This window comes from Scyliorhinus canicula, chromosome 11 (genome assembly GCF_902713615.1).
Source record: "Scyliorhinus canicula chromosome 11, sScyCan1.1, whole genome shotgun sequence".
Classification (NCBI taxonomy): domain Eukaryota; kingdom Metazoa; phylum Chordata; class Chondrichthyes; order Carcharhiniformes; family Scyliorhinidae; genus Scyliorhinus; species Scyliorhinus canicula.
In genome coordinates this window covers 93,518,564-93,541,898 of record NC_052156.1, presented here as the reverse complement: position 1 = coordinate 93,541,898, position 23,335 = coordinate 93,518,564, and the positions used below count along the sequence as shown (strand labels likewise).

Here is a 23,335-nt window from a genome sequence, read left to right as displayed (position 1 = left end):
TGGCTTGTGACAATTTACACCTCTTTAACTTGGGGTTACCCCATCTCCAGATCTGTAAAGATTTAATTACCTGCTAATGCTCGCATTCTAAGCATTGTCTGGCTTCTTTGAATTTGTCTATATATATATGTTTCTGGAACATACCTCTTCATTCACCTGAGGAAGGAGCAGTGCTCCGAAAGCTAGTGTTTAAAACAAACATGTTGGACTTTAACCTGGTGTTTTAAGACTTCTTACTGTGCTCACCCCAGTTCAACGCCGGAATCTCCACATCATTTCTTAATGGCAGCCATGATGTGGAGATGCCAGTGTTGGACTGGGGTGAGCACAGTAAAGAGGAAGGAGATGTGCTCCAAAAGGTAGTGATTTGAAACAAACTGTTGGACTTTAACCTGGTGTTGTAAGACTGCTTACTGTTTTTTTTAAATAAGAAAACGTTTTAATTATAGTAAACATATACATGTAAGAAATAGAAAATACTTAAAAATTAAGTAGGCCACCTATCCCTTGTTCAGTTTTGCTCCCACTAAGCCCTGATCTTTGTTCTCCTGTTAACTCATTCTGCTATCTTATGCCACTGTCAACATCCTTCAGTGCTTAACACTTCATTTATCTTATGTCCATGACATCTTTGTCAATCTCGCCGATTGATTCCTTACATTCCATTCTGCCCGACCCCATTTCCAACTAGAAATTAATTACATTTCTATCTCTTGTCAGCTCTGTAAAGGGTCATATGGACTCAAAGCTTAACATAGAACATAGAACAGTACAGCACAGAACAGGCCCTTCGGCCCTCGATGTTGTGCCGAGCAATGATCACCCTACTCAAATCCACATATCCACCCGATACCCGTAACCCAACAACTCCCCCCCCCCCCCCTTAACCTTACTATTAGGACACTACGGGCAATTTAGCATGGCCAATCCACCTAACCCGCACATCTTTGGACTGTGGGAGGAAACCGGAGCACCCGGAGGAAACCCACGCACACACGGGGAGGACGTGCAGACTCCACACAGACAGTGACCCAGCCGGGAATCGAACCTGGGACCCTGGAGCTGTGAAGCATTGATGCTAACCACCATGCTACCATGCTGCCCCAAGCTTAACACTGCTTCTCGCTCCACAGATTCTGGCAGATATATCCAGTATTTTCTATTTCTAAAAACTTTTGTTTATGAGGTTTTTGTATGTTTGTACCTATTACACAAACACAAGTTTTTATGGTTTGGTTCTTCAACAAAATAAGAATGTTTCTCAGGGGTTCCTTCAGTGCTCTTTGGAGGTTAAAAGGATTCCATGGGTGGGAAAGTTTGGAAATAATGTCCAGGTGGAACAGGACACACCCAAGAATGGTGACGGCTAAGTCTAAAATTTGACTGCAAGATATGATTCTGTGAATCGGGCTATGTCAGATGAATCGGAGTGGTCTGTGAGACAGCTCTCCCAATTTTGGCACAAATCCTCGGATTAGGAGAACTTTGTAGAACTGACTGGGCTGCGTTTGCCTTTGTAATGTCCAGTCCTGAGTTTGATGTTCAGCTATCTGTCCGGCTTTATTCTCACTGGACTTTTCCTACTGGTTTGGTACAATTGATTGACTTGCTAGGACACTTCAGAGGGTTTTTAAGACCACTGTGCATCTGGATTCACATGTAGGTCAGACCAGGTAAAAATGGCAGATTTCATTCTTGAAAGGACATTACTGAACCAGATAAGTTTTTATTTTTTATCCCATTCTTAAATTAACAAAGCCAATGTGCAGAGTGGACAGGGCAAACCCTTAATCCACCTCATTGCTTGCTCCAAAAAACAATTCAAATTCAAATTGAAGCCAATTCATGGTCCCCACAAATCAGAGAAGATCCAAGCTGACAAGAAAAGGTATTGCATTGCATCTTCGATCAAGAATTTACAGTGCAGGAGGCCATTTGGCCCATCGAGTCTGCACCGGCTTAGAAAGAGCACCCCACTTAAGCCCACACCTCCACCTGTAGCCACCTGGGGTGGCCACATCCCGATTACAAAATGGACACTTGCAGAGAATGAAGGAAAAAATAGACAATGCTGAGAAAGCAAGCAGGTGCAAGGTTTGTCTGTGGATTGGAGTTTGCAGCTCCCAGACAAGACCGATACTGCAAAACCATTAGCATACTAATGAGCCATCTCCGAGGACAAAAAAGAAACAGTTAAGCAAACGATACCAAACCAGACACCCCGGCGCCAGTGGAGACTAAAACAAAGCAGGCCAACGGCTACCTAGGATCCGCCCAGCAATCAGGGCAGCCACCCCTTTATTGGAGGAAATCAATACCACTGATCAGGATATGGTCCAATTAATTGGGACCAAGTTCAAGGACCGCCCTTTGGGGTATAAGAGGAAGCCCCCAAGAGAGAATCGTTCTTCTTGGCCTTGGCTCTCAGCGGCGAAAGACCCGCCTAGCAGCTGCACCGGACAAGCAAGTCCAAAGTCAACGCACGCTACGAGATAGATGTTCCTAGCTACTATTCCATACAAGTTCGATCCAAACAGCCTCAGAACCGGACAACGGCCGTTGTTCCTCTGACTGAGTGGGCACCCGAAGCTAAGTATAGGCTTTTAGTAGTAGTGAAAGTTTAGTTGGTAGAGTTTGTGCATGAGTATAATTGATTGTGTGTAAATAAATGAGTATTGATTTTGAACTTACTAACTGGTGTATCGAGTCTTTGATCAGTATTCGGTTTTGAACCTTGTGGCGGTATCGAAAAGATACCTGGCGACTCTTGAGCAAACATAATTAGAATTAAGGACGGCGACCATATTAACCGCCATAAACAGAGCCAATTAAGGAGAGAGCATAACGAGCAACACACCCTATCCCCGTAATGCAGTAACCCCACCGAGCGCAAGGGCAATTTAGCATGGCCAATCCACCTAACCCTGCACATCTTTGGGCTGTGGGAGGAAACCGGAGCACCCGGAGGAAACCAACGCAGACATGGGGAGAACGTGTAGACTCCGCACAGACAGTGACCCAAGCCAAGAATCGAACCTGCGACCCTGGAGTTGTGAAGCAACTGTGCTAACCATTATGCTACTGTGCTGCCCCAACTTGGACTTGATCTGACGATTGATCTTTTAACGACTTTCGAATAGTTTTGTGGTCTCCATTACCGATACTAGCTTTTTAAATCAATTTATCTAATTAATTGAGTTCAAAGTCCCAAAGTGCCAAGTTGATTTGCGAACTCATCCCATGATCATTAATCCTGGCCTCTGGATTACTAATCCAGTAACATAACCACAAACTAATTTACCCACAGACTCCGACTCTTTGCATCTCCCGCCACCCCGTTTTGACCCTAGACTCCTGTGCTCACTGCTCCTTGGAGAGCTTCAGCACCTGCCTACCAAGTGTCCTTTGCTCCTGTTTCTACCTCCCACTTACTGTCTCAACTTCTCCTGGACCTGCAAGCAATGCTAAGAGAAAGATAGTGGTACTTCCTTCTTTATTTTCTTCTGTTCATTTCGAAACAGAGACTCAATAATTGGCTTAATGACACCAGTTGTTAAGTCACAATTTATTTTTCACTTTGATGTAAAAGTACTTTCAAGAGCTTCACGACGATCAGTTCAGAAGAAAAAGAAACAAACAACAGGAACTCACGTATATTTCAAGATGCCTTCTAGTTTAGATGTCCAGATTATAATACTCTTGTCAGTGGAACCCGATGCAAATCGTTTACCTAAGATGATTGTAGCCAATTAATTCAGGAAAAACAAACAAGCTAAAATTAATTTTCATTCTCAAAAAGGTAGCAATTTCAGTTTCACAATTGCAGACTCAAAACTAAATAACATAGTATGCCATCAGTATACGGTCATCCAAATCATCTGCTCATTTGTTCTTTATTGGATTCATTTTACAAGCCATGATATCACAAGTTAGCACAATCAGGAGTAAAGCTGGAATGCAACAAGTCCTTTTCACAGACCAGGAGACTCCCAATCTAATTGTCAGTTGTGCTGAATTCAGAAAAACTATTTGTGCATTATAACCCCCTCTTGCACTGGTCCCCCCTTCACCCCGGGTCTTTCCCTCCTTCCTTCCCTTTTCTCATGTTTTGGCTACTTTCCCCTGGCTCTTGGATACTTGATTATTTATCAACTTGTTTGTTGGTCACAAAATTGTTGGTCCCGGAACAGTTGGGTGAATGAGTCCCGTGTTCTGAAGAAGCCATTATCCAGCCCTGGGATGGCGAATTTGATTTTCTCCGTTTGGAGAGATTCTGCTAGGTCGGTCAGCCAGTCTGCAGCTTTGGGTGGTGCTGCTGACCGCCAGCCAAGCGGGATTCTACAGCGGGCGGTCAGGAAGACAAAGGCTGTCCACCCTTCTCCCCATGAAGATTTCTGGCTGGTCTGATATCCCGAAGACGGCCACTTTTGGGCACGGCTCCACCCTCACCCCTACCACTTCGGCATTGCCTCGAAGAAGGCTGTCCAGTACCCAGCAAGTCTGGGGCTAGACCAGAACATGTGGACGTGGTTGGCCGGGCCTGCTTGGCACCATTCACATCTGTCCTCCACCTCCAGGAAGAACCTACTCATCCGGGTTCTTGTTAAGGGGACTCTATGTAGCATTTTTAGTTGCGTTAGGTTGAGTTTTGCGCACGTGGAAGTGGAGTTGAGCCTTTGTAGTGCTTCATTCCAGAGTCCCCACCTTATTTTAAGCCCCAGGTCTTCCTCCCAGTTCCTCCTCGTTGCGTTCAGTGCAGTGTCGGCCCTCTCTACCAGTCGTTCATACATGTCGCTAGTTTCCTTTACCTAGAATGTTTGCGTCAAGTAACTCCTCTAGTAGTGTCTGTCGTGGTGGTCGTGGGTACGTCCTTGTCTCCTTCCATGGGAAGTTTTTAAGCTGCAGGTATCTTGGTTCATTGCCCCTTGCTAGTTGAAATCTCTCCGTCAGTTCTTCCAGTGTTGTGACCCTGCCGTGGGTGTATAGGTCCCTAACTGTCAGTGTTCCCCCCACCAACCTGTCTCCACTTTTTAAAGGTGAGCGCTGGTACAAACCTATGGTTGTTGCAGATGGAGACTTTGTCGGACATTTAGGTCAGGCCAAATTGCTGCCATAGTTCGTTCCAGGTTGGAGGGTGGCTAATACCACTGGGTTGCTGGAGTGCTTTTTGGTTGGGGGTGGCAGTGCCACTGTGGCGAGGGCCCGGAGTGAGGTCCCTCTGCAGGAGGCCTCCTTCACACGCACCCACTCGGCTGCTGGTTCTTTAATCCATCCCCTTACTCGTTCTGTTGTTGCCGCCCAGTGGTAGAATTGTAGGTTTGGGAGGGCAAGCCCACCCCGGATTGTTTTCTGTAGGACCTTCTTTGGGATCCTAGCATTCTTCCCCCTCACTCCATATGAACGCCATGATTAATTTGTCCAGTGAGTTGAAAAAGACCTTGGGATATAGATCGGAACAGATCTAAGCAGGAAGAGGTATCTGGGCAGCACGATCATTTTGAACGTCTGCACTCTCCCCACGAGGGAAAGTGGGAGCGTGTTCCATCTTTGCAGGTCCTTTTTGACGTCCTCTGTCAGACTGGTCAGGTTCCATTTGTGGATCCTCATCCAGTCATGAGTGAGTTGGAGCGGAATTTGTGTCGGGCTTGTTTAAACAGCAGTCCCACTAGTGCTGCCCCTCCCAATTGTGGGTTCACTGGGAAGATCTCGCTTTTGCTCATGTTAAGTTTGAAGCCCGAAAAGGCACCAACCTCTTTCAGGAACGCAATGATTCCTTCCATGTTGCTTTGTGGATCCAAGATGTAGAGGAGCAGGTCATCTGCATAAAGCGAGACTCTGTGCTCTCTGCCGCCCCTTCAGATCCCCTCCAGCTTTTTGCTGCACTGAGAGCAATTGCTAATGGCTCGATCACAAGAGCGAACAGCAGCGGGGAGAGCGGGCATCCCTGCCTGGTGCCCTTGTGCAGTTGGAAGTACTGGGAGTTGTTGTTATTTGACCATACACTCACCATGAGAGCGTTGTATAGGAGCTACACCCAGGAGGTGAACCCTGATCCGAGTCTGAACCGCTCCAGTACCTCTTTGAGGTAATGCCATTTGACTCTGTCGAAGACCATTTCTGCTTCGAGGGAGACGATCACCTCTGGTATTCTCTCCCCGGATGGAGTCATTATCACGTTCAGCAGGAGCCAGATGTTCGAGGTTAGCTGTCTACCTTTGACAAAGCCTGTCTGGTCCTCTGCGACCACCTCTGGAATGCAGTCCTCCAGCCGTTGGCTATGATTTTTGCGTCTACGTTTAGTAGTGAGATGGGTCTGTATGACTCACATTCCGTTGGGTCTTTGTTTTTCTTAGGTATTCACAAGATTGAGGCCTGTGCTAGTGTAGGTGGCAGTGTGCCCCTAGCCAGCGAATCTGACATCTCCTGCAGGTACGGGGCCAGTGCTGTCGCAAGTTTTTAGTAGACGTCCGCTGGGAATCCATCCAGTCCCGGCACCTTCTCCGCCTGCATGGAGCTAATACTCTCCATGACCTCTCCTCGTTCTAGTGGTGCTTCCAAGCCCCGTTTTCTGTCCTCCCCCACAACTGGCATGTCCAGTCCATCGAGGAACCATTTCAACCCCGATTCCCCTGCTGGGGGTTCTGAGGAGTACAACCCTTGGTAAAAGGCCTCAAAGGTTACATGCACATGGTATTCAGGGTAACTTAATTAAGTGGATTCAAAATCGACTTAGCTTTAGGAGAGAGAGGGCGATGACAGATGGCTACTTTAGTGATTGGAAGCCAGTGTCCAGTGGCGGATCACAGGGATCTGTGTTGGGTCCCCTATTGTTTGTCATTTATATAAGTGACATAGATGGCTCCACGGAGAGGGGTCGCCCCTCAGCCTCCGTCTTTCTCGGGAGAACAATCTCAGTTTATTCAATCTCTCCTCATAGCTAATGCCCTCCATACAAGGCACATCCTGGTAAACCTTTTCTATGCTCTCTCCAAAACCCCATGTCCTTCTGATAGTGTGGTGACCAGAATTGGACACAGTATTCTAAATCTGGCCTAACCAACGTTCTATATAAATGTAACATAATTTGCGAACACTTATCACTTATACTCAATGTCCCGTCCGATGAAGGCAAGCACTCCAAATCTTTCGTGACCACCATTTCCACCTGTGCTGCCACTTTTAAGGATCTGTGGACCTGCACTCCCAGGTCTCCCTGTATGTCTATGCTCCTGATGGTTCTGCCATTTATTTTATACCTCCCACCTGAATTGGATATACCAAAATGTATCAGCTTGCATTTGTCCAGGTTTAATCCCATCTGCCATTTCTCTGCCCAGTTTTGCAACCTATCTATATCCTGCTGGAGATCCTGGTTGGAGCAGCAGTTGGATGCACTCAGGAGCATGCAGGTGGCGGAAATGTCATAGATAGGAGTTATAGAGACGTGGTCACACCCAAGGTGCAGGCAGATTAATGGGTGACCACTAGAAAGGGCAGGCAGTCAGCATAGGAATCCCCTGTGGTTGCCCCCTTCTCTAACAGGTATACCGCTCTGGATGCTGTTGGGGGGATAGCCTATCAGGGGAAAACAACAGCAGCCTGAACAGTGGCACCACAACTGGCTCTGTTACCCAGCAGGGGAGGGCAAAGTGCAGGAGAGCGATAGTTATAGGGGACTCTACAGTAAGGGGCACAGAAAGGCGTGTTAAGTAATGGGTTAAGAGACATTCCAATTAGTTGTCTCATTTATGTTAAGCATCCAATAATTGACACTAATATGTAAAGAGGCTTCAGGTGGCCTTTGGGTCAGGTGATGTGATGCTAAAGTTTTGTGCAAAGTCTGTTGAAGGAAATTAATGGTGTTTTGTGGAAAAGCAGCAGAACCTTTTGACTCTTTCTACTAATGCAGCTAAATGTTTAACAAGGCGCTTCTGTGGACGTGAAAGAGACTCCAGGATGGTATGTTGCCTCCCTGGTGCCAGGGTCAAGGATGTCTCTGAACGAACACAGGACATCCCGAAGGGGGAGGGTGAACAGCCAGAGGTCATAGTACACATAACGACATAGGCAGGAAGAGTGATGAGGTCCTGCAGAAGGAGTTCAGGGAGTTAGGCAGCAAGTTAAAAAGCAGGATCTCTAGGGTTGTAATCTCAGAATTACTCCCTGTGTCACGTGCCATTGAGGCTAGAAATAGGAGCATAGTGCAGCTAAACACGTGGCTAAACTGGTGGTGTGGGAGGAAAGGTTTCAGATTTTTGGACCATTGGGATCACTTCCGGGGCAGGTGGGACCTGTACAAGAAGGGCGGATTACATCTAAACCGGAGAGGCACTGATATCCTGACTGGGAGGTTTGCTAAATTCACTCGGGAGGATTTAAACTAGTATGGCAGTGGGGTGGGAACCAGAATGTGAGCTTAGAAGGTGTAATAACTGAAGGGGAAATAGAGAACGAAAATAAAAGAACATCACCCTCAAGCAAAGCAAAAAAGGTGACAAGTGTGAAAACGGAGGTGGTCAATGCAGGATTAAGGGTGTTGTACCTAAATGCGCACAGTATACGGAACAAGGTAAATGAGCTTGTTGGGCACATTGAAATTGCCGGTATGATGTTGTGGGCATCAGAGAAGTGGCTGGAAGGGTTTCAGGGCTGGGATCTAAATATCCAAGGATATGTGTCCTATCGAAAGGACAGGCAGATGGGCAAAGGAGGCTGGGTTGCATTGTTAGTAAGGAATTAAGTTAAATTGATAGCAAGGAGCGATATAGGTCAGAAGGCATAGAATCTCTGTGGGTAGAGTTGAGGAATTACAAAAGTAAAAAGACCCTGATGGGAGTTATGTAGAGTAGTCAGGATGTGGGGCAGAAAATAAATCAGGAGATAGAAAAGGCATGTAAAAAAGGCAATATTACAATAATCATGCAGGACTTCAATATGCAGGTGGACTGGGAAAATCATGTTGGTAGTGGATCCCAAGAAAAGAAACTTGTGGAATGTCTAAAGAGATGTTTTTTTGGAGCAGCTTGTGACAGAGCCAACTGGGGAACAGGCAATTCTGGATTTGGTGATGTGTAATGAGGCAGACTTGCTGAGGGACCTTAAGGTGAAGGCCTTAGGAAGCAGTGACCACAATATGATAGAATTTACACTGCAGTTTGAAAGGCAGAAGCTGAAATTAGATATAATGGTATTGCAATTAAATAAGGGTAACTGCAAAGACATGAGGGAGGAGCTGGCCAGAGTTGATTGGAAAAGGAGCCGAGCAGGGAAGAAAGTGGAACAGCAACGGCAGGAGTTTTGGGGGGTTATTCTGCAGGCACAACAGAAATTCATTCCAAGGAGGAGGAAACATGCTGAGGGGGAGACAAGGCATCCATGGCTGTCAAGGACAGCATAAAAGCTAAAGAAAAAGCCGACAAAGTGGCGAGAATTAGTGGGAAGCCAGAGGATTGGCAAGCCTTTAAAAACGAGCAGAGGACAACTAAAAAAGCAATAAGGAGGGAGAAGATGAAGTATGTGTGCAAGCTAGCTAGTAATATAAAAGAAGATAGGAAGAGTTTTTTCAACAGTTTAACTGGACGAACCGACAGAAATTCCAGCTAGCCAGGGGGACCAAGTCAAGGTACCTGCAACTCAAAAACTTCCTACGAAAGGAGACAAGGACATACCCACAACCGCCACGACAGACCTTACTGGAAGAGTTACTTGACGCAAGCATCCTGGATAAAGGGAACTGTCGTGACATGTATGACCGACTGGTAGAAAGAGCCGACACTGTACTGGACGCAACAAGAAACAAATGGGAGGAGGACCTGGGGATTGAAGTAGGGTGGGGACTCTGGAGCGAAGCACTGCATAGGGTCAACTCCACCTCCACGTTCGCAAGGCTCAGCCTGACGCAACTAAAAAATGGTACATAGTGCCTAAGAACTCGTATGAGTAGGTTCTTCCCGGAGGTTGAAGATAGATGTTAACAGTACCAAGGAGGCCCGGCCAACCACGCCCACACGTTCTTGTCGTGCCCCAGACTTGCGGGGTACTGGACAGCCTTCGTCGAGGCAATGTCCAAAGTGGTGAGGATGAGGGTGGAGCCATGCCCAAAAGTGGCGGCCTTCGGGGTATCAGACCAACCAGATCTATTCCTGGGGATGAGGGTGGGCGCCCTTGCCTTTGCCTCCCTGATCACCCGCTGTAGAATCCTGTTCGGCTGGGGGTCAGCAGCACCACCCAAAGCTGCAAACTGGCTGCCCGGCTTCTCAGAATCTCTCCAAATGGAGACAATCAAATTCGCCGTCCGAGGGTCAGACGACAGCTTCCACGGAACGGGGGAGCCATTCACCCAATTGTTCCAGGACCTGTTTGTGGCCAACAAACAGGCAGAAGAATAGACAGGCAGCCACGAATTAGGGGAAAGTAGCCAAGGCGTGAGGGGGAGGGATAGAAAGGGGGAGAGGGGGCAGCTAAACCGAAGAGAAATGAAAGGCGAACCACAGGAGAAGGGGAGGAGGGAAGGGGTTGGGGGGGGGGGGGGGGGGGGGGAAGAAGAGGGAGGAGACAGGGAACAATAGAGGGGAACCAGAGAGGTGGGGGGAGGCAAGGGCATGATTGCCGGAAGGAGGGGACGGTAAACGATAACAAACTTAGCAAATACAGGAACAGAGAGCAAGGAAAATATGGGCCAAAGACGGGACAAACGGCCGAAGCGAAGGTGAACACGAGACGACAACGGCAGCGAAAACCTTCCGGGAGAAGTAACAACACCAACACCAGATCCATTCGCGTATTGCCCTCTCTGTATTGGACATAACTACTGAAAGGGTTTCTCCAGCACCCAAATGTATATGTACCTCCCCAGTTTCCCCCTCCCCCCCCAAACAGGTGCCTACTTATGTGTTAAAAATAATATTGTTAACTGTACAGAGTTACTGTTATTGAGCTAATGCATAATATCCCATCAGTTTTTTTTGTGTTTTCTTCTCTTCTATATATATATGTATTTTATTCTGTGTACATAACTGTAAATATACTTTATTCAAAAACCCAATTAAAAACATTTATTTAAAAAAAAAGGAAGGATGTGATTGCACTGGAGGGGGTGCAGAGGCGATTCACCAGGATGTTGCCTAGGATAAAATATATAAATTATGAAGAGAGGTTGGATAGGTTTGGGTTGTTTTCACTGGAGCAGAGAAGACTGAGGGGCGACCTGATCGAGGTGTACAAGATTATCAGGGATGTGGAGAGGGTAGATAGGGAGCAGCTGTTCCATTTAGAAGAGTTAGTTACGAGGAGGCGCAAGTTCAAGTTAAGTAGAAGGTTTAGGAGGAAAAGTGTTTTTACCCATAGGGTAGTGATGGTCTGGAATGCATTGCCTGGGAGGATGGTTGCCTCACATCCTTTAAAATGTACCTGGATGAGTACTTGTCACGTCATAACATTCAAGGTTATGGGCAAAGCGTAGGCAAATGGAATTAGGTAGACAGGTCAGATGCCTTTCATGTGTCGGTGCAGATCGATGGGCCGAAGAGCCTCTTCTGCACTGTATTATTCTATGCTTCTGCGACATCAGCCACGATTGAATGGTCCATTTACCTGATGGGCTGAATGGCCTAATTCGTCTCCTGTATCTTATGGTCTCTTCAGGCGGGATTGATGGTCTTCTGGTCTTATCAACAGAGGACTACCAAACCTGTGGATTCACACTCAGCTTTCAAAGACAAATTCAGTCAGGGTTTACTTAGTATATGTACATCAAGCCACAATTTCTGTAGAGAGCGCTCCTGATAAAAACAAGCTATCAAAGAATGAGTCCAATTGGAGCTGATGTGCTCAGGTATAGTTAAGAAGAATATTGTACAACAGAATAAAGGGATTGTCACTAACGCAGATGGAGAAAATGAGAGGGGCGAAATAAAATTAAACAAATGAAAAACAAGGCTCCAATAAATAGCTTCAATGAATAGTAGTCAGACATACATACCATCCTTAGCATAGGCCACACAGTATACAGTGTCCCTGTGTCCCTTGAGTGGTTGAATTAGAGTTCCATCTGAAGTGTCATAGACCTAGAAAAAGAACATGCCATTTATTCCATCATAACTTTAGAGTTACTTTACATCGTCATCTATATCGTCAACGATACAGATTGAATACAGGTTTAGAGCTGGAGATCTCTATCTATATTGTCAATAATTGATAGAAACCTACTTTTCAATAGGTAATAAAAGTTTAAGGGAAGAAATGATTTAGTGACATTATACTATTAAAAATTAGCCATGACAGCAGAGAATGCTGAGAGCATGGGGAAAAAATATGATAAGGAAGTCAGTTTTCAAACTAACTATCCACGTTGCAGAACAGACTCATTGTTATCATTACTGGGCAAACATCCCAGTTCTAGAAAACATGGTGGGAAACAGGTGGTTCGATCACACCAGATTATGGAAACATAGAGAAATTCTCCAATGTCACGTTATCTCTTTAAACTTGGTAGTCAGACATTTCGGTCAATTAGATTAATTATAATTATTTTAACCCAATCAGTCAGAAAGGGGACAGAGCCTCAAAAGATTATGATTTCCTTACGAGACCGGAAGAAAGCTTTGCTCGCTTTCTCTGAATTCACCTTTGACCTAACCTTTGAAACATATTCTTACTTTGCTTTGCAAACAGCTATTTTCTTTCGTTTCATTTTTGTATTGTGCATTTTGATCTGAAGAAATTATCACAAACTGAATTCTATTTTGAATTCAACTCAACCATCTGCATTTGCGTTGGACAAATCAGTAGACTTTAAAACTGACATTAATAAAGCTATACTTGACTTTACCCAAGAAGCTCAGTCTCGAGTTCTGTAGATTAATATATAGTGCGGTGACACATAAATATATTAACAAAGTACGAATCCATCAATGATACAAACTGAATACAAGGTTAGAGCTGGATCCCGACCTACATCGTCAACGATACAGATTGAATACAGGATTAGAGCTGCAGATCTCTATCCATATCCTCAATGATACAGAGTGAATACAGGATAGAGTTGGAGATCTCTTTCTGAATCGTCAATGATACAAACTGAATACAGGATTAGACCTGTAGATCTCTATCTATATCCTCAATGAAACAGAGTGAATACAGGATAGAGTTGGAGATCTCTTTCGGGTATCGTCAATGATACAAACTGAATACAGGATTGGAGCTGCAGATCTCTCTCTCTATTGTCAATGTTACAGACTGAATACAGGGTTAGAGTTGGAGATCTCACTTGCACGATCGTCAATGATACAAACTGAATACAGGTTAGAGTTGGAGATCTCACTTGCACGATCGTCAATAATACAAACTGAATACATCCAGCAGAGCGGAGCTACTGATTGGCTGTTCCGGGGAGATTTGCATACATGCAGTGCGGTCAGCCTAATTTGAAGGTGGTTTGTGAAGGGGCTGTTGTCAAGTGACCAATCCTTTCTCTAGTTACCCTCTTGCTCCTTACATACAAATAAAAGGCTTTGGGATTTTCCTTAACCCTGTTAGCCAAAGATATTTCATGACCCCTTTTAGCCCTCTTTATTGCGCGTTTGAGATTCGTCCTACTTTCCCGATGTTCCTCCAAAGCTTCATCAGTTTTCAGTTGCCTCGATCTTATGTATGCTTCCTTTTTCATTTTAGCTAGTCTCACAATTTCACCCGTCATCCATGGTTCCCTAATCTTGCCATTTCTATCCCTCATTTTCACAGGGACATGTCTGTCCTGCACTCTAATCAACCTTTCCTTAAAAGACTCCCACATTTCAAATGTGGATTTACCCTTAAACAGCTGCGCCCAATCCACATTCCCTAGCTCCTGCCGAATTTTGTTATACTCTGCCTTTCCCCAATTTAGCACTCTTCCTTTCGGACCACTCTTGTCCTTTTCCATGAGTATTCTAAAACTTACGGAATTGTGATCGCTATTCCCAAAGTAATCACTGACTGAAACATCAACCACCTGGGATCATTCCCCAATACCAGGTCCAGTATGGCCCCTTCCCGAGTTGGACTATTTACATACTGCTCTAAAAAACTCTCCTGGATGGGACTTTAGAGGGGTTTCACAGGTCGGCGCAACATTGAGGGCCGATGGGGCTGTACTGCACTGTAATGTTCTATGTTCTATTATACAGATTGAATACAGGGTTAGAGCTGGAGATCTCAGGGCAGCACAGTAAGCAGTGGTTAGCACTGCTGCCTCACGGAGAAGGGGATCCGGATTCGATCCCAGCCCCGGGTCACTGTCCATGTGGAGTTTGCACATTCTCCCCGTGTCTTCATGGGTCTCACCATACATCCCAAATAGATATGCAGGGTAGGTTAATTGGCCACACTAAATTGCCCCTTAATTGAAAAAATAGAATGTGGTCCTCTAAATGTATATTTAAAAAAGAGCTGGATATTTCTATTTATATCGTCAATGCTGCAGACTGAATACAGGTTTAGAGCTGGAGATCTCCATCTATATCGTTGATGATACAAACTGAAATTAGGGTTAGAGCTGGAGATCCCCATCTATATCGTCAACAATACAGACTGAATACAGGGTTAGAGCTGGAGATCGCTATATTGTCAATGATACAGACTGAATATTCAACTCCATGAACATACCTCCTGCCCCACGAGAGGTGCAAACACCCTGAGCCACTGCTTCACGAGCATCAAAGGTGCCTACCATTCCATTCCCTGACCACACTTTGGCAAATCCGACCCCAAGTTGGTACTCCTACTTCCAGCTTACAAACATCAACTCAAGCGTGCTAAACCAGTCAAGAAAACCGTGGAGTGATGTCTGAGGCATCACCGACACTCTTCGCGATTGCTTGGAGTCTGTGGACTGGTCAATATTCAAGGCGGCGGCAGCGAACCTCGGCGAGTACGCAACCACCGTCACAGACTTCATCAGTAAGTGTGTCTTGGACTGTGTAGCAAAGAAGACAATACGGGTATTCCCCAATCGGAAACCCTGGCTAAACCAAAAGGTTCACTCCCTGCTAAAGTGCCGTACAGAGGCGTTCAAGTCTGATGGCCCTGAACTATAAAAGAAATCCAGGCACGACATACGGAAAGCCACCAGGGACACCAAAAGACAATACCACATCAAGCTACAGTCCCGGGGCAGCCCGGTGGCACCATGGTTAGCATTGCTGCCTCACAGCACCGAGATCCCAGGTTCGATCCGGCTTTGGGTCACTGTCCGTGTGGAGTTTGCACATTTTCCTCGTGTTTGCGTGGGTTTTACCACCAGAACCCAAAGATGTGCAGAGTAGGTGGATTGGCCATGCTAGAGTGCCCCTTAATTGGAAAAAATGAATTGGGTACTCTAAATGTGTTTTAAAAATCAAGAGTCCCAGGCCAATGTCATAAACCCACGACGACTATGGCAGGGTTTACATGAGATCACAGGCTACAAAGCAAGGGCAGGCAGAATCTCTGGGGCTGGAGCAGCCCTCCCCGATGAATTGAATAAGTTCTACACCCACTTTGAACAGTCAGCCAATGCGCAGTGCCACCCTCCACAACAGCCTTGGACACACCCATATCCACCATCACAGCCTCGGAGCTAAGAGCTGCCTTCTTGGAAGTAAACCCGCGGAAAGTGATGGGCCCCGACGGAGTCCCTGGGCGAGCACTCAGAGCCTGTGCTGAGCATCTGGTATGTATTCACAGATATCTTCGTAAGAAGTCTTACAACACCAGGTTAAAGTCCAACAGGTTTGATTCAAACACGAGCTTTCGGAGCGCGGCTCCTTCCTCAGGTGAATGGCGAGGTATGTTCCAGAAATATTTATATAGACAAAGTCAGAGATGCTGGACAATGCTTGGAATGCAGACATTTGCAGGTAATCAAATCATTACAGATGCAGGGAGAGGGATAATCACAGGTTGAGGAGGTGTAAATTGTCTCAAGCCCGAACAGTTGGTAGGATTTTGCAAGTCCAGGCCTGATGGTGGGGGGTGGATGTAATGCGACATGAATCCAAGATCCCTGTTGAGGTTTTACACGTGGTAACACCACCCACCAGGTACGCGGCACATACTCGTGCGACTCAACCAATGTAGTCTACCTCTTACGCTGCAGGAAAGGATGTCCCAAAGCGTGGTACATTGGCGAGACCATGCAGACACTGCGACAACGAATGAACGGGCATCGTACAACAATCACCAGGCAGGAATGTTCCCTTCCAGTCGGGGAACACTTCAGCAGTCAAGGGCATTCAGCCTCTGATCTCCGGGTAAGCGTTCTCCAAGGCGGTCTTCAGGACATGCGAGAACGCAGAATTGCCGAGCAAAAACTTATAGCTAAGTTCCGCACGCATGAGTGCGGCCTCAACAGGGATCTTGGATTCATGTCGCATTACATCCACCCCCCACCATCAGGCCTGGACTTGCAAAATCCTACCAACTGTTCGGGCTTGAGACAATTTACACCTCTTCAACCTGTGATTATCCCTCTCCCTGCATCTGTAATGATTTGATTACCTGCAAATGCCTGCATTCCAAACATTGTCCAGCATCTCTGACTTTGTCGATATAAATGTTTCTGGAACATACCTCGCCATTCACCTGAGGAAGGAGCCGCACTCCGAAAGCTCGTGTTTGAATCAAACCTGTTGGACTTTAACCTGGTGTTGTAAGACTTCTTACTGTGCTCACCCCAGTCCAACGCCGGCATCTCCACATCACAGATATCTTCAACACCTCATTCCTCCACTCTGAAGTCCCTACTGCTTCAAGAAGACCACCATAATACCAGTCCCAAAGAAGAACAAGATAGCCTGCCTCAATGATACCGACCGGTGGCCCTGACGTCTGTTATCATGAAATGCTTTGAGCGGCTAGTCACGAGACGGATCAACGCCAGCCTCCCAGATGGTCTCAATCCATCGCGGTTTGCCTACCGCAACAACCAATCCACAGCAGATGCTTTCTCTCTGGCCCTACAATCAACACTCGAACATCTCGACAACAAGGACACCGACTGCTGTTCGTAGACTACAGCTCCGCCTTCAACACCATTATCCCGACAAGACTAATAACCAAACTCTGCAACCTTGGGCAGCACGGGAGCACAATTGGATAGCACTGTGGCTTCACAGTGCCAGGATCCCAGCTTCGATTCCCTGCTGGGTCACTGTCTGTGCGGAGTCTGCACATTCTCCCCGTGTCCGCGTGGGTTTCCCCCGGGTTCTCCGGTTTCCTCCCACAGTCCAAAGACGTGCAGGTTAGATGGATTGGCCATGATAAATTGCCCTTTGTGACCAAAAAGGTTAGGAGGGGTTATTGGGTTACGGGGATAAGGTGGAAGTGAGGGCTTAAATGGGCCGGTGCAGACTCGATGGGCCGAATGGCCTCCTTCTGCACTGTATGTTCTATGTATTATGTACTATGAATTTGACCCTTCCCTATGCAGCTGGATCCTCGACTTCGTCACCAACAGACAGCAATCTGTCAGGATAGGTAACAGCAACTCCCTCACAATAATCCTCAACACCGAGGCCCGCAAGGCTGTGTGTTCAGTCCTCTACTGTACTCCCGATATACACACGACTGTGTGGCAAGGTTCAACTCTAATTCAATCTATAAGCTTACATTTGATACGGCTGTGGTGGGTCGTATCTCAAACAACGACAAATCAGACTGCAGAAGTGAGATAGATCACTTGGTTGCATGGTGCACCGAAAACAACTTCTCACTAAATGTCAGAAAGACCAATGAACTGATCACTGACTTCAGGAAGCATAGTACGACACACCCCCCTCTCCCGTCTACATCAATGGTTCCGAAGTGGAGACGGTCGATAGTTGGTCACCATCACCAACAGTCTGTCCTGGTCCACTCACGTTGATGCAACAGTCAAGAAAGCCCAACAACATCTCTGCTTCCTACGGCATGTCTGCATTGACTCTCACAAACGTCTCCAGATGTGCTATAGAAGCATCCTATCCAGCTGCATCACAGCTTGGTATAGCAATTGTTCGGTCCAAGATCGCAAGAAACTGCAGAGTGTGGTGAACTCAGCCCAACGCAGCACACAAGCTTGCCATCCTCCCATTGATTCTGTCTACACCTCTCGCTGCGTCAGGAAGGCAGATAGCATTGTTAGTGACCCCTCACACCCAGACTTTGTCCTCTTCCAGACCATTCCATCAGGCAAAAGATACAGAAGTCTGAAGACCCGCACATCCAAACATAGGAACAGCTTCTTCCCCACAGCTACTAGTCACTTCAACAACTCTCCCTTGGACTGATCTGTTCCCTGTCGGGTGTGTATAGGGAGTACAGTAGAGGACTCAGCACACATTCTTGCGTGGCCCCGATGTTGAGGACTATTGTGGAGATGGTGTTGTTGCCTGTAAGAACATTATTCACGACGCCCTATGCTGTTCTTGTTTGGCCCTTCTTCCGCACTGTAAGCAATCACTATTTGTTGGTGTACCATTGTCAATGTACTCTATCAATTATTCTTTTGTCTACTATGTACGTTCCCTTGGCTGCAGAAAAATACTTTTCACTGTACTTCGGTACATGTAGCAATAAATATCAATCAATCAGTGCAGGGTTAGAGCTGGGGACCTCAATATCGTCAATGATACAGACTGAATATAGGGTTAGAGCTGAAGATCTCTATCGATGTCGTCAATGATACAGATTGAATACAGTGTTATAAAGCTGGAGATCTCTATCTATATAATGAATGATACATATTGAAAGTGTTAGAGGTGGAGATCGTGCTCTCTCTATTGTTGATTATAAAAACAGGACACTTACGGTGGCGGCCATGGAGTAAGAGGTCGCGTATTTGGTAGCTCCCATTTGCGATGGACTTCTCTGATCTTTTCTCCCGATTTTTTGGAATTTTATTGGGAAAATCGGTGAAGTGAGACAGTGAGGAGAAATCCCTCACCAGTATATGGAGACGTGGACCAGAAGTGGTCGTATAAGAAGAAATAGTCGAGCAAAGGAGAGTGCAGAACCTGCAGCACGGGAAAGCATGGCGGAGGGGCAAGATCCCGGTTTGGTGGTACAGTGGTCAAAAGTACAGTTGGTGAAGTTCATTCAGGAGAGCTTCGCCAAGCAAAAGAAGGAAGGGTTAGACCCGTTTAAGCCAACGATCGATCGGGTGGCCACGGACTGGCGATCCAGAAGGTGGAGAAGGTGGCCGAGCACGAGGACCATTCAACCACATTGGGGGCAGCGGTGGGGCTGATGAGGGGCCACCAGAAAAGGCTGCAGGAGAAGGTGGAGGATCTGGAGAACAGGTCCCGGATATATATCCTGAGGATCGTCATCCTCCCGGAGGGCAGCGAGGGATGGGACGCAAGGACATATGTGACAAGTATGCTGGAAAAGTTGATGGGGGATGAGGCATTTACTCGACCCTTGGAAGTGGACCGAGTTCATAGAGTGCTTGCGAGTAAGCCGCGAGTGAATGAACTGCCGAGGGCGATGGTGGTGCAAATGCACCGGTTCCTGGACAAAGAACAGACTTAGCGGTGAGCCAAGCAGACTTAGAGCTGTAAGTGGGAGAACTGTGAGTTGTGCATCTACCAGGACCTAGGTGCGGAACTGGCCAAAAGATGAGCTGGATTAAATAAGATGAAATCAGCCCTCTTCAAGAAGGGGTGAAGTTCGGAATGTTATATCCAGCGCGTTTGTGGGTCACCTATGAGGGTCAAGAACATAACTTTGAATCACCGGATGAGGCGATGGATTTTGTCAAAGGTAAAAGGCTGGCAGGTGTTTGAGGACACTGAACCTTGGGGGACGGTATTGCTGTACCGATTCTGTAAAGGTTATTTTTGTTTTGAACTGTACATGCAGTGCTTTCTGTAATAATTTTTGGGCAGTTGCTCAGATCTGTAAGTTAACTTTGTTCCAGTGGGGGAGGGTGGGGGGATGTTTTCTTCTGTGTGTTTATTAGGGACTGTAATGTTTTAAATATGTATGTTCAAGCAGGGGGAGAGGGAGGACAACAGGAGTTGGATGTCTGGCGCCATGGGTGGGGGCTACCTGACCAGGCTGATCACATGGAACGTTAAAGGGCTGAATGGGCCGGTTAAGAGGGCTCGGGTGTTCGCGCATTTGAGGGAATTTTTGAGGGAATTGAAGGCGGACATGGCAATTCTACAGGAGACACACCTCAGGGTAATAGATCAGACCAGGTTGAGGAAGAGGTGGGTCAGTCAAGTATTTCATTTGGGGTTGGACTCTAAGACTAGGGGGGTTGCGATCCTGATCAACTAACTTGTGACATTTGAGACAGGGGAAATTGTTGCCGGGGGGGGGGGGGGGGGGGGGGGTCAGCGCCCGCAATGGAGATTGGACATGGGACTGTTAGCGAATGAGGGGGTGTGCGGGCAGGTGAAGGAGGAAGGAGTCTGTCCAGAACTCTGGAATTAAATGACACGGGGGAAGTCTCGGCAGCAATGGTTTGGGAAGCGCTGAAGGCAGTAGTTAGGGGGGAGCTAATCTCGATACCCATAGGGAAAAGGTGAAGTGAGCAGTGAAAGATAGGTTGGTTGGGGAAATACTCCAGATGGACAGGAGACATTCGGAGGCCCCGGATGCAGAGTTATTGAAGAGCAGCAGAAGCTACAGATGGAATTTGGTCTGTTATCTACAGAGAAGGCGGTGGAGCAATTAAGGAAGGCGAGGGGAGCGAATTACGAGTATGGACAAAAGATCAGCAGGATGCTTGCACACCAGCAGAGTAAAAGGGAGATGGCCAGGGAGATAGGAAAAGTGAAGGACAGAGGAGGGAGCACGGTCTTCGACCCAGCCGGGGTGAACGGGGTGTTTAAAGAGTTTTATAGTCGGCTATATGAGTCGGAACCCCAGCTGGGGTGGAGGGGATGAGGCAGTTCCTGGATGAGTGGAAATTTCTGAAGGTGGAGGAAGGGTTGTTGGAGGGGTTGGGAGCCCCAATTGGAATTGAAGAATAGCAGAGGGACTGGAGGCCATGCAGTCGGGTAAGGTCCCGGGACCAGACGGCTACCCAGTGGAATTCTACAAGAAGTTCTACGAGATGTTGGGCCCGCTGTTGGTGAGGGCATTTAATGAGGCAAGGGGGCGGGGTATCCTTCCACCAACAATGTCACAGGCCTCAATCTCACTGATCCTGAAGTGGGAGAAGGACCCAAAGTTATGTGGGTCATAATGTGGGTCATATAGGCCAATCTCCCTATTGAATGTTGATGCTAAACTGCTGGCTAAAACCTTTTCCTCAAGGATAGAAGACTGTTTCCGGAGGTGAAAGGGGAAGACCAGAGAGGGCTTGTTAAGGGCAGGCAGCTAATGGCCAACGTTAGAAGGCTCTTAAATGTTATCATGATGTGGTGGTTGCAATGGATGCGGAAAAGGCCTTTGACCAGGTGGAGTGGAAACATTTTTGGGAGGTGTTAGGACGGTTTGAGTTTGGGCAGGGCTTCATTGATGGGTTCGGCTGCTGTACCAGGCACCAGTAGCAAGTGTACGAACGAATCGGCTGGTGTCGGGCTATTTTAAGCTGCACCGAGGGACAAGGCAAGGGTGTCCCCTCTCCCCGCTGTTGTCTGTGGCATTTCGAGTCCGATGACTCTTTGTCAAAGTTCAAGACAGGGTCTCATTGTACACAGACGACCTGCTCCTGTATATTTCCGACCCGTTAGGGGGTTTTCGGGGTATAAATTGAATATGTTCGCGATCCAGAGAGGAGACTGGGAGAGCTGCCGTTTAGATTGGTGGGAGGGAGCTTCCGCTATATGGGAATCCAGGTGGCATGGGAATGGGGGACATTACATAAGCTAAATCTGACCCCCCGGTCATTGGCGGGAAGGGTACAGACCGTGAAAATGACGGTCCTCACCAGAGTTCTGTTTGTTGTCCAGTGCTTCCTCATCTTTATCCCAAGGGTCTTTTTTTTAAATGGGTAAACAAGGTGATTTTGGGTTTTGTGTGGGCTGGTAAAACCCCCCAAGTGTTGCTGAAGAGTAGTCGAGGGGAGGGTGGGCTGGCACTGGCAAACTTTAGCAACTATTACTGGGCGACAAATATAGCCATGATTAGGAAGTGGGTAGTGGGAAACGAGTAGAGGCGGCATCGTGTAAGGCGCAAGTCTGGGGACATTGATGATGGCACCTCTGCCATTCTCGCCGGCCCTTAACGCCACAAGGCCCTGAGAGTCTGGGGGCAGTTGAGAAGCATCTGAGAAAGGAAGGAGCATCGGTCTGGGCCCCACTTTGAAACAACCATCGGTTTGCACCGGGAAGATTGGATGGGGGGTTTCGGAGGTGGCAGAGAGCAGGGATCGAGAGGATGGGAGATTTATTCATAGATGGGAGCTTCCCCTGATAGAAGGATTTATAGGAGAAATCTGAATTGCCAGCAGGAAACGGATTCAGGTATCTGCAGGTACGGGATATTTTGCGAAGGCAGGTTTCGACCTTTCCACTTCTACCGCCACAGGGGATACAGGGCAGGGTAGTTTCTAGAATATGGGTGGAAGAGGGGAAGGTATTGGATATCTACAAAGAACTCATGAAGTCGGAGATAACTCAGATAGAGGAACTAAAGAGCAAGTGGGAAGATGAGCTGGGGGAAAGAGAGAGAGGCAAGTCTGTGGCCGGATGCCTTGAGCAGAGTCAATATGTCCTCATCATGTGCCAGGCTCAGGCTGGTACAATTTAAGGTAGTCCACCGGGCACACATGACGGTGGCCCGGATGAGCAAGCTTTTTGGCGTAGAGGACAGGGGTGCGAGGTGTGCAGGGGGCCAGCAAATAGAACATAGAACAGTACAGCACAGAACAGCCCCTTCGACCCTCGATGTTGTGCCGAACAATGATCACCCTACTCAAACCCACGTATCCACCCTATACCCATAACCCAACAACCCCCCCCACCCCACCCCTTAACCTTACTTTTTAGGACACTACGGGCAATTTAGCATCGCCAATCCACCTAACCCGCACATCTTTGGACTGTGGGAGGAAACCGGAGCACCCGGAAGAAACCCACGCACATACAGGGAGGACGTGCAGACTCCGCACAGACAGTGACCCAGCCGGGAATCGAACCTGGGACCCTGGAGCTGTGAAGCATTTATGCTAACCACCATGCTACCGTGCTGCCCCCATGTAACTAACTGCTTTGCGGCTTCAATTCCCATGCCGGCTAAGGTCATTCATATGTTTTGGGCATGCCCGAAACGTTTGGGGGGGGGGGGGGGGGGGAAGGGAGAGGAGAAGAGAGAGAGAGAGGAGAGAGAGAGAGAGAGAGAGAGAGAGAGAGAGAGAGAGAGAGAGAGAGAGAGAGAGAGAGAG

At 47.3% G+C, this 23,335-nt stretch overlaps 1 protein-coding gene across 1 annotated transcript in view; it reads right to left on the bottom strand.

The window, feature by feature from the left end:
• Nucleotides 1-23,335, bottom strand: part of ift122 (intraflagellar transport 122 homolog (Chlamydomonas)) — a 265,167-nt gene that overhangs the window by 239,088 nt on the left and 2,744 nt on the right. The window contains exons 2-3 of the mRNA XM_038812196.1: nucleotides 11,981-12,065; nucleotides 3,652-3,730 (exon numbers count right to left, since the gene is read on the bottom strand). Of these exons, the coding sequence (XP_038668124.1) occupies nucleotides 3,652-3,730; nucleotides 11,981-12,065 (164 nt within the window). The remainder of the gene's footprint in view (nucleotides 1-3,651; nucleotides 3,731-11,980; nucleotides 12,066-23,335) is intronic.